The sequence below is a fragment of the Eurosta solidaginis genome, chromosome 2 (genome assembly GCF_040869045.1).
Source record: "Eurosta solidaginis isolate ZX-2024a chromosome 2, ASM4086904v1, whole genome shotgun sequence".
In the NCBI taxonomy this organism is placed as follows: domain Eukaryota; kingdom Metazoa; phylum Arthropoda; class Insecta; order Diptera; family Tephritidae; genus Eurosta; species Eurosta solidaginis.
In genome coordinates, this window is record NC_090320.1 from 298,905,659 (window position 1) to 298,919,260 (window position 13,602).

The window sequence follows — 13,602 nt, forward strand, 5'->3', positions numbered from 1 at the left end:
TAAACTGAAAGCCACATAGGCCAAGTCACAATAAAATATGATTTTAAGTTAGTTAACACTGTTTGACACAATTTTATATGTGCTCTCTGTCAAAAGCCGAGTTAGGTCTTTAGCAGGTATTCGAATCGAAGAACTTGACTGTTCAAAGTTGACTTCGAAGAAACCCTGTAATGTTGATGCATTAAAAGAAATGGATAGAATGAGGAACGTTACAAATAACTAAGTAAAGTTTACGTAACTAATTTAAACAATATTTTACCCTACTAAAAATTAAAAAAAAAAATTCATATTTAAATTAAATTTAAGAAAAAGGATTTTCTAAGAACAAGCTTCTATTACTTGTTAATAAAACGAACTAAAAAGTAAAAAATAAAATTAAAGAAAAAAAAACTTTTTTAAAAATAAGCTTTTATTATTTTGGTTAATAAAATTAACTAAAAAGTAAACAATAAATTGACTAAAGAAATATAACACTTTATAAGTTCATTGTAAGCTTAAACGATAATTAGGCTTTTTCGTCTGCGACAAAAAAATTCTATATCGTACATAATTATATATTTTTAACATTAAAACTTTACACCTAAATTATTAAAGCTTACAGTTTATATCACAGTCCAAATTGTTCTAATAAAAGCGTGTTACATTGCGATAGCAAGAAAATGAGATCATAATGTTCTTAATTATACCATCAAAATTTAACACGTTTTTATTAGAACAATTTGGACTGTGATATAAACTGTAAGCTTTAATAATTTAGGTGTAAAGTTTTAATGTTAAAAATATATAATTATGTACGATATAGAATTTTTTTGTCGCAGACGAAAAAGCCTAATTATCGTTTAAGCTTACAATGAACTTATAAAGTGTTATATTTCTTTAGAGTCAATTTATTGTTTACTTTTTAGTTAATTTTATTAACCAAAATAATAAAAGCTTATTTTTAAAAAAGTTTTTCTTTTCTTTAATTTTATTTTTCATTCAGCTTTCTGAACTTTTATGAATATATTTGTTGACTGAATAATGAATTTTATACTTGTTGAAATTTTACTTTTCATTAAAAATTTTATATACGTAATGATTGGACAATACATGGGTTGTGAGCTATTTGAATCCCAGGTAAGTGAAACTATCTTGACATACCTGGATACGGCTTCAACATCCCATATCGTATCGGTATTTTAAGATGCAGACGATAATGCTGATGTTGGATGTTGTAGTCGCAGGTGTATATCGGTCTAGTTTGTTTGCGAATTACCTTATTTCAAATAGCTCACTTTCGCATGCTTTCTTCCCCTGATGAAATAAGATTATCATGTAGTATCTTATTTTGTATGAGATATGAAGAATAAATGCATGATAATCGCATTCAAAAATGATTCAAAAATCTCAACCAAAACGATTGAAATATGTTCACGAATATGATCAGAAAATGACTGTGAAAAGCATTAAAATATTACTCTAAAACAACTAAAGCTAAATTTTACAATGATATCAAATATGAACAAAAAGCGTTTCGAAATATGAATCATAAATGATTATTCAAGAATAATCACATTTATGGTACATTTTTCTCCCGACGATACGTTAATTTTCTAACAGAAAATGCTTTTAAATTTGAACGTTTTTAATCATCTTGGGGTATGATATTTAAATATTATTTGATCAAAATTTTCAAAAAATGCTGGCTGCGTATTTATTTATTTATTTATTAAAAAACCATTTATAACAAAAGACGTAAATTCAAGCAAGTTGGTAGTTGTTGATCTTCGACGCACAAAGCCATGTTGGCAAGGTGATATTAAAGAGCTACACAGATATTGAAGCTGGTATGTAATTATCTGCTCAAAAGTTTTAGGATAGCTGAGAGCTTAGCTACATATGCCTCTGTAGTCCTCAATATTAGACCTACTACTTTTTTATGCAAAGGTATGATAAACGATTGTTTCCAAATAGATGGGAATAATCCAGAGACAGCTTAACACTTATCCTGTATTCAAAAAAAGTAACGTACGTGACATAAATGGGTCAATTTTGCCCAACGGAGGAATGAATAGATTTTGATTTTATTTCAAGCTTTAAAGTATTTTTTTATTCAATAAATAATAAAATTCAGTTAAGTAGGTAGGTAGGTTGAACTGGCCGGTCCATTAGGACCTCACATAGACTGATTGAGTCCGTAGTGTTACCAGAAGTTTGTTTAACGACCAAACTGAAAAACCCTATCAAAAACCAGGACCTATGTTATAAAATAACTCCGTCCTCTTGGCAAATACTAGAAGCTTCCTAGGACTTAAGCCACTTGCTGCTTCTAGATCTGACAGCTGTATCACTTCTAATAGCTGGAGTCTTAACCTGGCAAGTGCAGGGCACGAGCACAGAACGTGCTCGATCGTTTCCTCCTCCAACCCGCACTTCCTACACCTGCTATCACTGACCAAGCCTAATTTAAAGGCATGTGACGCCAGAAGGCAGTGTCCAGTCAGAATACCCGTCATGAGTCTACAGTCCTCTCTTTTTAATGATAGAAGCAACTGTGTTAGTCTAAGGTTGTAAGACCTACACATAATCTTCGACACTTTACAGCCCCGTGCTTGAACCCACGCCTTTTCTGCTTGGTCGATCATGTGCACCTCTCGCCTTCGCTTAATCTCGCCCAATCTAATTGGGACGTCTACAGAGCAAGCTTCAAGGGATGCGCCCTTTTTAGCTAATTCGTCCGCTTTTTCATTCCCATCTATTCCCATATGCCCTGGGACCCAATATAGATGTATGCTTCTCCCTGTCCCGATTCTCTCCAGAGACTGCTTACACTCTAACACGCATTTAGATGCTGTGCTATGCGAGATTATTGCCTTAATTGCTGCTTGACTGTCAATATAAAAATTAACACGGTTGCAGCTTAAGCTATTCTCTTCCAGGGTTTCTACTGCTTTGGTTACGGCTAATATTTCCGCTTGGAAAACGCTACAGTAATCCGGCAGCCTGTAGGATCTGCTTAATTCCAGATCAGCGCAGCATACCGCAGACCCTACTCCTTCCACTATTTTGGAACCATCGGTGTACACATGTATCGCCTCGTCCGCCATTTGCGCACCCTTGCGCCAACCGTCCACCTCTATTGTGGCCTTAAGATCTCCCTCAAAGTGCAGGTAGGGAATCATGTAGTCTGTTCGTCTTGTGACTGAGGACGCTATACTACTATGGCCATATGGTCGGCGCTCAAGCTGCCCCGAAGCATCGAGCCTGGTTGCGGTCGTTAACGCTTTGCTACCAGGTCTACAGGTGGAATGTGCAGAATGGCATACAGTGCAGCCGTCGGGGTTGTTTTCAGGGCTCCCGTAATGCAAAGCATCGATAGTCTGCATACCCCCTCTAATTTTTTGAGGTATGTTGTTTTTTGTGTGGCTTTCCACCAAACAAGAACTCCATAGTATAGAATAGGGCTTACAATCGCTGTAAAAACCCAATGAGAAAGAGAGGGCGATAGGCCCCACGTACACCCCAGCATTCTTTTACATGCATAGAGTGCCGTTGAGGCCTTCTTGACCCTCTCCTCCACGTTGAGCTTCCATGACAGCTTACTGTCTAGGATGATTCCTAGATATTTTGTGCAAGGTTTCTCCTGTAAGGTCACCGCTCCTAACTTAGGCCTGGTCCAATTTGGGACCTTGTACCTCTTTGTAAACAAGACCATATCCGTCTTCTCCGCATTGACTTTCAGCCCGACATTAGATGCCCAGGTATGAATATCCCGAAGCGCCCGATCCATCAAAGAACTAATCGTTGGAAGGCATTTTCCACTTATGACAATTGCAACGTCATCTGCGTAAGCCGTAAGTTTTACGGGTCCCTCATCGAATTGCCTGAGCATCGAATTGTCCACAGCAGAGGTGATAGCACCCCTCCCTGCGGCGTGCCCCTGTCCACTGATTTCGTGGCCTCGTACAATCTCCATTGTGATGTAATCTTTCTGCAATTTAACATGCAGCCGATCCATCTGATTAAGGCAGGATGTACTTTAATGTAATTAAGACCATCCATAATCGCCCATTTTGCAACATTATTGAAAGCCCCGGCAATGTCCAAGAAGACTCCTAGAGCATACTCCTTATATTCCAGGGATTTCTCTATGCTTATTACCACCCTATGCAATGCGGTGTCTACCGACTTGCCTTTGGTGTACGCATGCTGTGTTGTGGAGAGCAGCTTTTCATCCACGTTGGACTTTATGTACACATCTATCAGCCTCTCAAAGGTTTTGAGCAGAAATGATGTTAAGCTAATGGGTCTATAGTCTTTGGGATACACGTGACCGATCTTCCCCGCCTTTGGTAGAAAAGGTACACGAGCAGTTCTCCAAGAGTGCGGTACATGATTCAGTCTTATGCACCCATCGAATATTATTTTAAGCCATTCCACGACCGCCCTACTTGAGACTTGTAGCATGGCCGGGAATATACCATCTGGGCCCGGCGATCTTGGTATCGGTCACCAAGCCCGGCACCACTAGCTCCGTGATCGAAGTGTGAGTGATGTCTGCTGGTTCTTCTAAACCGTCTCCCGATGGGAAATGTGTATCGAGAAGCACCTCAAGGGATTCCTCACTATCACGTGACCATTCCCCGTTCTCTTTCTTTATTAGTCCCTGGACTATGTTTCCCTTAGCTATGACTTTTTTCAACCGTGCTGTTTCACTGGAGCACTCTATGTCCGTACAGAAACTTTTCCATGAGTTTCTCTTCGCCCTGGTAATTTCACGCTTGTAGATCCTCAGTAGATCCCTGTACTCGTCCCGACACGCTTCGCTTTCCGCGGTCTTTGCGAGTTTAAACATTTCTTTTACCTGTCTTCTTAGAAGACTCAGCTTATTGCTCCACCATGGCGGCTTTGCTTTTCCTCTGAATCTTCTTAGAGGGCAAGCTTTGTTATACGCAGTCATAAGCGTCCTTGTTAGGAATTCATTCGACTCAGTTAAGTAAGTACAAAAAGATCTTCTATGCGATATTTCCTGAAAAATAAGTTCGTTTCCGAGCTCTTCAAGGAACAAACGGCGTTTAAGTTTTTTATTGTTGTTTCATTCAGGGTTTATTTCTCTAAAAATTACAAACGCATTGTATGCACTTATATCCAGCATATTGTAAAACAAGGACTGGGCCACCGATTTGTCCTTCGCTTGCAGGTGTATGTCCTGATAACTTGGTCTAGTATGTCAACCCCGGATTTGGTTTTATTGTAAGAGTCTATGATTTCAGGCTTTTCAGTGTTGGGATTGATTTCAACATTATTGTGAAGAGTACTGAGTAGATATACAGCTCGATTCTTTTTAGGCACATATCCAACTAATGTGGTTTTGTTCTTGTTATCAAAAAAGAAATGTGAATAATTTTCCGGTTTATTTTTTAACTTTGTAATTTCCACAGGCAAAAACATTTTATTCTTTCGAACAGTACCAACTAAGGTCATCCTGCGTTTCAAACGCTCTATCCCCAACTCGTGAGATGTAAACAAATTATCGCACGTGATAGTACGACCTTGTATATCCTTCACCAGATCGAGTAAAACACGACGCCCCTGCTCTTTCTCAGGCTTATAACTTCGATCTTTACCTGTATATACCTGCAGCGACCATGCAAAACTTGTTCGGCTATCGCAAAAGGCCCAAATTATAATTCCGTATTTTCCAGGCTTCGATGCGATATATTGTTTGAAAGGACAACGTCCGCGAAATGTAACCAATTGTTCATCGACTGTGGCGAACTCTCCAGGGTTATACATCTTTTGTATGTTACATTCCAAGCGATTACAAACATCCCTCATTGGTGCCAGTTTATCTTGAGCTCGCCTCTCATTCCGGTTAGATTTCTTGTTGAACCTCAGAACTCTGGTGATATTCTGAAATCTGCGTAAAGTCATTGTCGATTTGAAAAAAGGACGGCCCTTACAATCATCCCACAAACATTCGAGTGCTTCTCCATGTGATCGAAATACACCTGCTAAGAGCAAAAGGCCAAAATATGCTTCCAAACTAATACTATCTATTTCGACCCAATTATTTCCAGACACTGATTGACCTGAAACAAATACCCAGGTATTACTTTACATGCAGGTACATACTTCTAAATAATTATATCTTTCAATTGCAAGTCACTTACCTTCTATATTAGTCATCTCAATGACTATTTTCACAATATCCGGCGGCATATATAACATAAATGAAGATTTTATACAATCGGTCTGGGCAATGGCCTACCGTGTAGGACCTGGCGCGGTGGTAATAACATTTTCTGCAGCCCGCTTGCAACTGATTGGTTATACCACATATATTTTCCATCCTTCGACGGAGAAGCTCCTGAAACATCATGCTGTCGGGCAGAATTGTCCTCTTCGTCCGTTTCATCAGATAAATTGAGATCGTAAAGGGATTCGACTTCTGATATCTGGTCTTCTTCATCATCACTTTCGGTATCGTTTGGTGCTTCATCATCCAAATCGGAGTTCTCTAGAAGGGCTTCAATTTCTTCTCTATTCATAATGAAACATAAATAAGACACAACCGCACTAAAAACACTTCTTACTAATTCACAAAATAGTATAGATTTCACTTTTTTACACTTACTTTATTCTTTGAAAAAAAGCAACCTGACAATTCAAGAACTTTTTACGACTGCGCAGAAGATTGTAAACATCGCATCATCACGCACGAACAAGTTAGCGGTACATTGCTGCAAGATAAACATGAACTTTCACACTTTTATTCACATACATATGTACATACATCCATACATGTCAGGCAGCCGTGAGGTTCATTGATATTGTTCGTAATGTGCACGGGCATATGTACTTACAAACATATGAGTATGTTACACATACTCCTTTTACTATTGGGCAATTTTGACCCACTTATACAGGATAAGTGTTAAATAACTTTAAGATAGGTTCAGATAGGCTGACAGCACAGTACGCAACCGGGAACACCGTCTGGACCCGGTGAAGATATCCGTTTCAATGCAAGTCGACTCTGAAGAACAGTATCTTTATCAATAAATGGGTTCAAAATACTATAAGAACTTTCCAAGCTATATGGATAAACATCGGACTGGACACATTGGGATGAATAGGTTGATTTAAAGAATTCAACAAATAAATCTGCTATTTCATGATCGGAATTAGCGTTTTTGCACCCATAAATAAAAGTAGAACATAAAATCAGAAGTTTTCCTTTTAGAATTAACAAAATTGTAAAATAGTTTTGGGTTATTAATAAATTGGAATTTGCAGCATGATAAGGAACCTTTATAACATTAGCTGTGTTTTTTTTAATTCGGATAATGCTTAGGAAACCCATCTAGCGGCAGTGGTTAAACAACTAGCTACAGCTACAGGGTGTACCGAAAAGCGGAGACACAGCCCTCTGTTGTATTTCTGTGTATAACATATAGCTGAATCAGTTGTGATAGATAGTGGACGCGCATAGAATACATGGAATTAGTGCAGAGGGTGAAACATGGACACATATTTCAGTTACATCTGAGTATAATGGGTATTGAAATTTAGTAGCCACGGTGGTGTGATGGTAGCGTGCTCCGCCTACCACACCGGATGCCCTAGGTTCCAACCCTGGGCAAAGCAACATCAAACATTTTAGAAATAAGGTTTTTCAATTAGAAGAAAATTTTTCCCCCCTCGGCAGTGTTTGGCAAGCGCTCCGGGTGTATTTCTGCCACGAAAAGCTCTCATTGAAAACTCATCTGCCTGTCGGCATAAAATCATGTATGTCCCGTCCGGCCAATTTGTAGGGAAAATCAAGAGGAGCATGACGCAAATTGGAAGAGAAGCTCGGCCTTAGATCTCTTCGGAGGTTGTCGCGCCTTACATTTTTACATTTATAATTTTATGCGTAGCAATTTCAGATGTGTATTTAAAGTTTGCCGCTTAGCAGTCCATATTAACTTTAAGCGTAAACGTATATAGACGTGAAAAGAAAACACAGCTTTGTTGGTTAAGACGATGAAAGTTGGAGCGCGCCACTAAATATTTCGAAATATCCATAGCTTTTCCAGATCTTTTGAAACGCTTATAGATTCTAGATTTAATACGGTTTAGAGCAAGATGACTCCGACGTCTCTAGTGAGATCTTATTAACTTTATTCTGGAAAAAATACTTGAAAGCAGCAAATGAAAACGGTGAAGGTATAATCTTACCACACCTCCCCTGATATATGGATGTTGCCAGTATTACATACATACATATAAAAATACATATAAAAATTTTATAGCAAATTTTGAATCGTAAAAATGTTTTAGACCAGGGGCGGAAACTGTTATTCCTTTTATAATATAATTCCTTGCAAAACTATTAATTTTGGACTTTTAATATATTTGGATTAAGATAAAAAGTTATTTTTGCATTTTTATTAGCTGGGTCCGATAGTACTAGTTAAACTCGGACTTTTAAAAATAAACATCCGGAAATAAAACTTAAATCAAGACTTTTATTTTTTAAGGCCAAAATAAAAGTCCGGCTTGATAACAAAGAAATGGCATAGCCGAATTAAAAAAATAAAAAAATAAAAGTCCGGATTTAACTTTTATTTCCGGACTTTTATTTTTAAAAGTCCGAGTTTAAGTAGTTCTATCGGACTCAAAAAATAAAAATACAGATTTTACTTTTATATATGGACTTTTGTGGAAAATGTTCGAAAAATAAAAAGGAAGGAGACATGATATTGCTATAGGGATACCTTGGAACTCAAACATTTTCACCTAGGACAATTTTTTGACCAGGACTTTTTCAACTCCGAAAAAAAAAAATAATTATTATTTTTCATCCCTGTTTTAGACACTAAGACCCACTTGCAGACGGCATTTATTAGTTTTTTAGCTCAGAGTTCATTTAAAAATGTTTTCAAAAATGTGTGAGTCAATCCTTCAAGTCAGGTTAACTTTAAGTTAAAAAGTTAACTTGCCGTGCGCAGGTGGGCCTGAGAGTGTCTTAGTAATTTTGCCATACCTTTAAGCAACGAGAAATTTCTAAGTACTTTTGGCGTTCCTTGTAATGTAATTGGAAAGTTTTTAGGAGTGGAAGCAAATCCTTAATGCACTTCGCGATACCGCCAAAAAAATATTTGGTTAGCGGCGATCATGATATATACGATATAAGATATTAAATACGATGCTTCGTTTGCAACCGAAATAAGGGACGCTGCCGATGTTTCAGACACCCTGTCGTGCGATTTCATTAGTTTGATGCTGGGTGATTGGTTTTCCCAACAAATCGCAGGATACCACAATTGTTACTACTTGTCTGCAAAATGGGATGTTAACCAAGACTGTACTATTTTTTGTTTGAAATCTGAGCACTTGTGGTTATAATGGTAAGGGCATTAGAGCTGGATTCGATTTGATATTTTGTAGAATCGATTTTTTCGATTTGATCCTCAAAAAAAATTGATTTAATTGATTAAATCGAGCTGAAAATAGTTGGTTGCTGCTCAGTTGTTTACCAAGGTTGTACCGGTAAAAAATCTCGCCTAATTCTTTCTCGTTTCGTTGACTGAGGCCCTTTGGCAACATCAAGGAGTAGTACAGGGTAATTCACTTGTTCCTCCCATCGGAGTGAGATTGCTAGTGTATTCGATACCTAAATATCATGCTTTCTGTGTTTTTTCCACATATTCCAATTTTGTGCGCAGACATTTCTTCAGTTAGTTCTGCATTCTCTGCAATGTTAGCTTAGAAATCACAAGGAGAAAAACTTTTGGCTATAACCCTCTATTAATCTCTCATCATAGTCATAGTTCATGGTTTTTAAAAAAGTCGAGCTTTCTGAAAATGTAAACACTATTTTATTTGGTCTGTGAATATGCGCCAATAAAGCTAAATTTATAAAAAAATACAACAAATATATTTTCTGCACGTTCTTATCAATAAATATGAAATAGGCACAGTTGCTGAAAAATGATAAATACTTCGAAGGCTAAAAAAATCAAACGATTCTAAAAAGAAAATCGATTCTTCATTTCTTAGAAAAAGATCGATTAAATCAATTAAAAATCGAATCGAAACCCAGCTCTAAAGGGCATGCTCTTACGTAAAACTCTAAGAGATGTTAATGTTAACGTGGCTTGTTCATATATGCTGTTAAAGAAAAACAAGTTTTTTTACTTTATTTATTATAAATTCTAATTTCATTATATTTTGTTTAGCTGTACGTATTAAAATAGGTTTATTCTTAGCATTCGTTGTTTATTTAAATAATTCCTAATTTGTAACGTAATTTTTTTGTACAACGTCTATGCAAATTTTTCAAGGATTCAATAACTTATTTGTCGCAGTACATTCGGAATTCTTTAAGACATTACCACAACACGACCAATGACGACTACCCGGATGTCCATCATGTCCATGCCCACAACCATTATAGCCCGGCATACGCCCTGCACAGGAACATTTCACTAGTTTGTTACCTTTGCTGGAGCAAAAGGTGCAACAATGATAAATGCCACCATGTGGACGTACATTGCATGCGAGGAATACGAACGGACTGCCCTGAAAGTATAGAGATTTATTTCGCAACTTTGTTTTCATTATCTAAGTTTTCTCAAAGTTTTTTCGATTTTCATCTCACCTGTATAGGCTTGCCATTAATATTGATCAATAGGACTAAAGTGCCTTCAGCGTCCGGCGTAAAACCAATACCATAAGTGCCATCGCGATTATCAGCAATCTGAATTTAAAAAAAATTTAAACATTTTCATACATACCGTTACCTTGACCCTTAATGACCCTAACTAAAAAATTTATTATTTTATCGATCATGACACTGAGCACGCAAAAAAATTTAGCATTTTCTAAGACTCGATTTTTTAATTAAAGAATGGCTTGTTTACTTTAGTTATACAAAGGCCTGATTTTTCAGTACAAGGTCAACTCAGTTGGTCAGTTAAACTACGTTTAAACTTATTCTGCAGTTTTTCAGTATACTTTAACTGAAGTTTAAGCTGAGCTTAAGCGCCGATCTGGCAGAGTTAAACTCTAGTTAACCTATCAGTTATTTGCGTTCGTTCGAAATGGCGTCGAATATAACCAACAAGCATTTGGGCTTAAGTACCATTAGAGCTCTTGTTGATAACTAGCATACCTCTAAAATATCAAGAGTTGTTACGAAACAGTGGCTGAACTTGAGGATCATAGTGTACTCAGCAAAAGAGGGAATTTTTTAAAAAGGCGAAAAATGCTATTACTTAAAAATGATAGTGCCCAACTTGTGCTTATTTGACTGGACTCAAGTGTAAGATTCCAATACTACATTATTTTCACGATCAATCAGGTGTTTATTTCAGATAATAGCCGTGTTTTTTAACACGCGCATATACGTTTCGTTTGCGCGTGTTAAAAAACGCCTATCTTCGCTTAGATAATGCTTAGGAGACCCATCTAGCGGCTGTGGTTAAACAACTAGCTACAGCAACAGGGTGTACCGAAAAGCGGAGACGCAACGCTCTGATGGCCATAGGGTATAACATATAGCTGAATCAGTTGCGATGAATTGTGGACACACATAGAATACATAGAATTAGTGTAGAGGGTGAAACAAAGACACATATTTCAGTTACATCTGAGTATAATGCGTATTGAAATTTAGTAGGACAAAATTTATGCGCAGCAATTTCAGAGGTGTATTTATAGTTTGTCGACTAGCAGTCAATATAAAGTTTAAGCGTACACGGATATACGCGTGTTAAAAAACACGGCTAATAAATAGGCTAAATAATAACGGTCCAAGTATAGAACCTTGGGGGACACCATTTGATAACCTCTTAAGACTAGAGACTTGCGATCCCACCTTCACTCGTTGCGCTCTACAACCCAAGTAACTCCTCTTGAGACCTAATGCAGAGTCCCCAAAACCAAAATAAGACTTTAGCTTCATGCACAACAACGTGTGGTTGACAGAATCAAACGCTTTGGAAAAGTCGAGCAGACACAACATAGTTATCTTGTTACTATCATAGGGCGCCCGAATATCATCCAAGATTTTGAGTATTGCAGTTGAACAGCTATGCTTTGCTCTAAATCCAGACTGAAATGGGGAAAGTAGATTGAACTTGTCAATATAAGCATGGATCTGTTCTGATAACAAGCTCTCAAAGGTCTTCGACAACGCAGGAAGGATGCTTATGGGACGAAAATCACTTAGGCGGCAGGCGGACTTATTTTTAGCTACAGGAAGGACAGATGCGATCTTCCAGACATCAGGAATGCACGAGGTTGTGATGCAGTGGTTGATAATGTGGGTCAGGGCTGGCAGTATCTGTGGAAGAACAATTTTTATAAATTTTACAGGAATACCATCCTCACCAATAGCACTTGAGCGTACCTTATAAATGCATCTAACCACATCATGCTCCGACACAGCACAAAATTCAAATTTCTGGGAAAAACTCACAGGACAATGTATCGGGTGGGTGATTGGGACATTGGAAGAGGTAGCATAATTAACGAATACTGCATTCAGATCTTCAGGGTCGAGCGAGCAATCAGGATTGTCTTTAACATGTTAACATTATTAGGAAGTTCACAATTTAACATTTTTCGAAAGTATGCCTGCTTCTCATGTTTTATAGTAGCAGTAGCTACATTCCGTATATTCGTATATGAAAGCCAGTTTATATCAGTGCGATTCCGTTTCCATACTGCATAGGCTTTGTTACGTTTACATATTATGTCACGAGCAGTTTTGTTGAACCATGGGCACGATCGAGATTTTCGCTGAACTGTGCGCATCGGTACATGAGCATTATAAAAATATAACAATATATTAGCCGTGTTTTTTAACACGCGCGTATACGTTTCGTTTGCGCGTGTTAAAAAACGCCTATCTTCGCTTAGATAATCCTTAGGAGACCCATCTAGCGGCTGTGGTAAAACAACTAGCTACAGCAACAGGGTGTACCGAAAAGCGGAGACGCAACGCTCTGATGGCCATAGGGTATAACATATAGCTGAATCAGTTGCGATGAATTGTGGACACACATATAATACATAGAATTAGTGTACAGGGTGAAACAAAGACACATATTTCAGTTACATCTGAGTATAATGCGTATTGAAATTTAGTAGGACAAAATTTATGCGCAGCAATTTCAGAGGTGTATTTATAGTTTGTCGACTAGCAGTCAATATAAAGTTTAAGCGTAAACGGATATACGCGTGTTAAAAAACACGGCTAATAAATAGGCTAAATAATAACGGTCCAAGTATAGAACCTTGGGGGACACCATTTGATAACCTCTTAAGACTAGAGACTTGCGATCCCACCTTCACTCGTTGCGCTCTACCACCCAAGTAACTCCTCTTGAGACCTAATGCAGAGTCCCCAAAACCAAAATAAGACTTTAGCTTCATGCACAACAACGTGTGGTTGACAGAATCAAACGCTTTGGAAAAGTCGAGCAGACACAACATAGTTATCTTGTTACTATCATAGGGCGCCCGAATATCATCCAAGATTTTGAGAATTGCAGTTGAACAGCTATGCTTTGCTCTAAATCCAGACTGAAATGGGGAAAGTAGATTGAACTTGTCAATATAAGCATGGAT

At 37.6% G+C, this 13,602-nt stretch overlaps 1 protein-coding gene across 1 annotated transcript in view; it reads right to left on the reverse strand.

Moving 5' to 3' along the window:
- Positions 1-10,181: 10,181 nt before the first annotated feature.
- Positions 10,182-13,602, reverse strand: part of LOC137241281 (uncharacterized) — a 30,812-nt gene continuing 27,391 nt past the window's right edge. Inside the window, exons 10-11 of the mRNA XM_067768732.1 lie at positions 10,628-10,726; positions 10,182-10,548 (exon numbers count right to left, since the gene is read on the reverse strand). Of these exons, the coding sequence (XP_067624833.1) occupies positions 10,306-10,548; positions 10,628-10,726 (342 nt within the window). The 3' untranslated portion in view covers positions 10,182-10,305. The remainder of the gene's footprint in view (positions 10,549-10,627; positions 10,727-13,602) is intronic.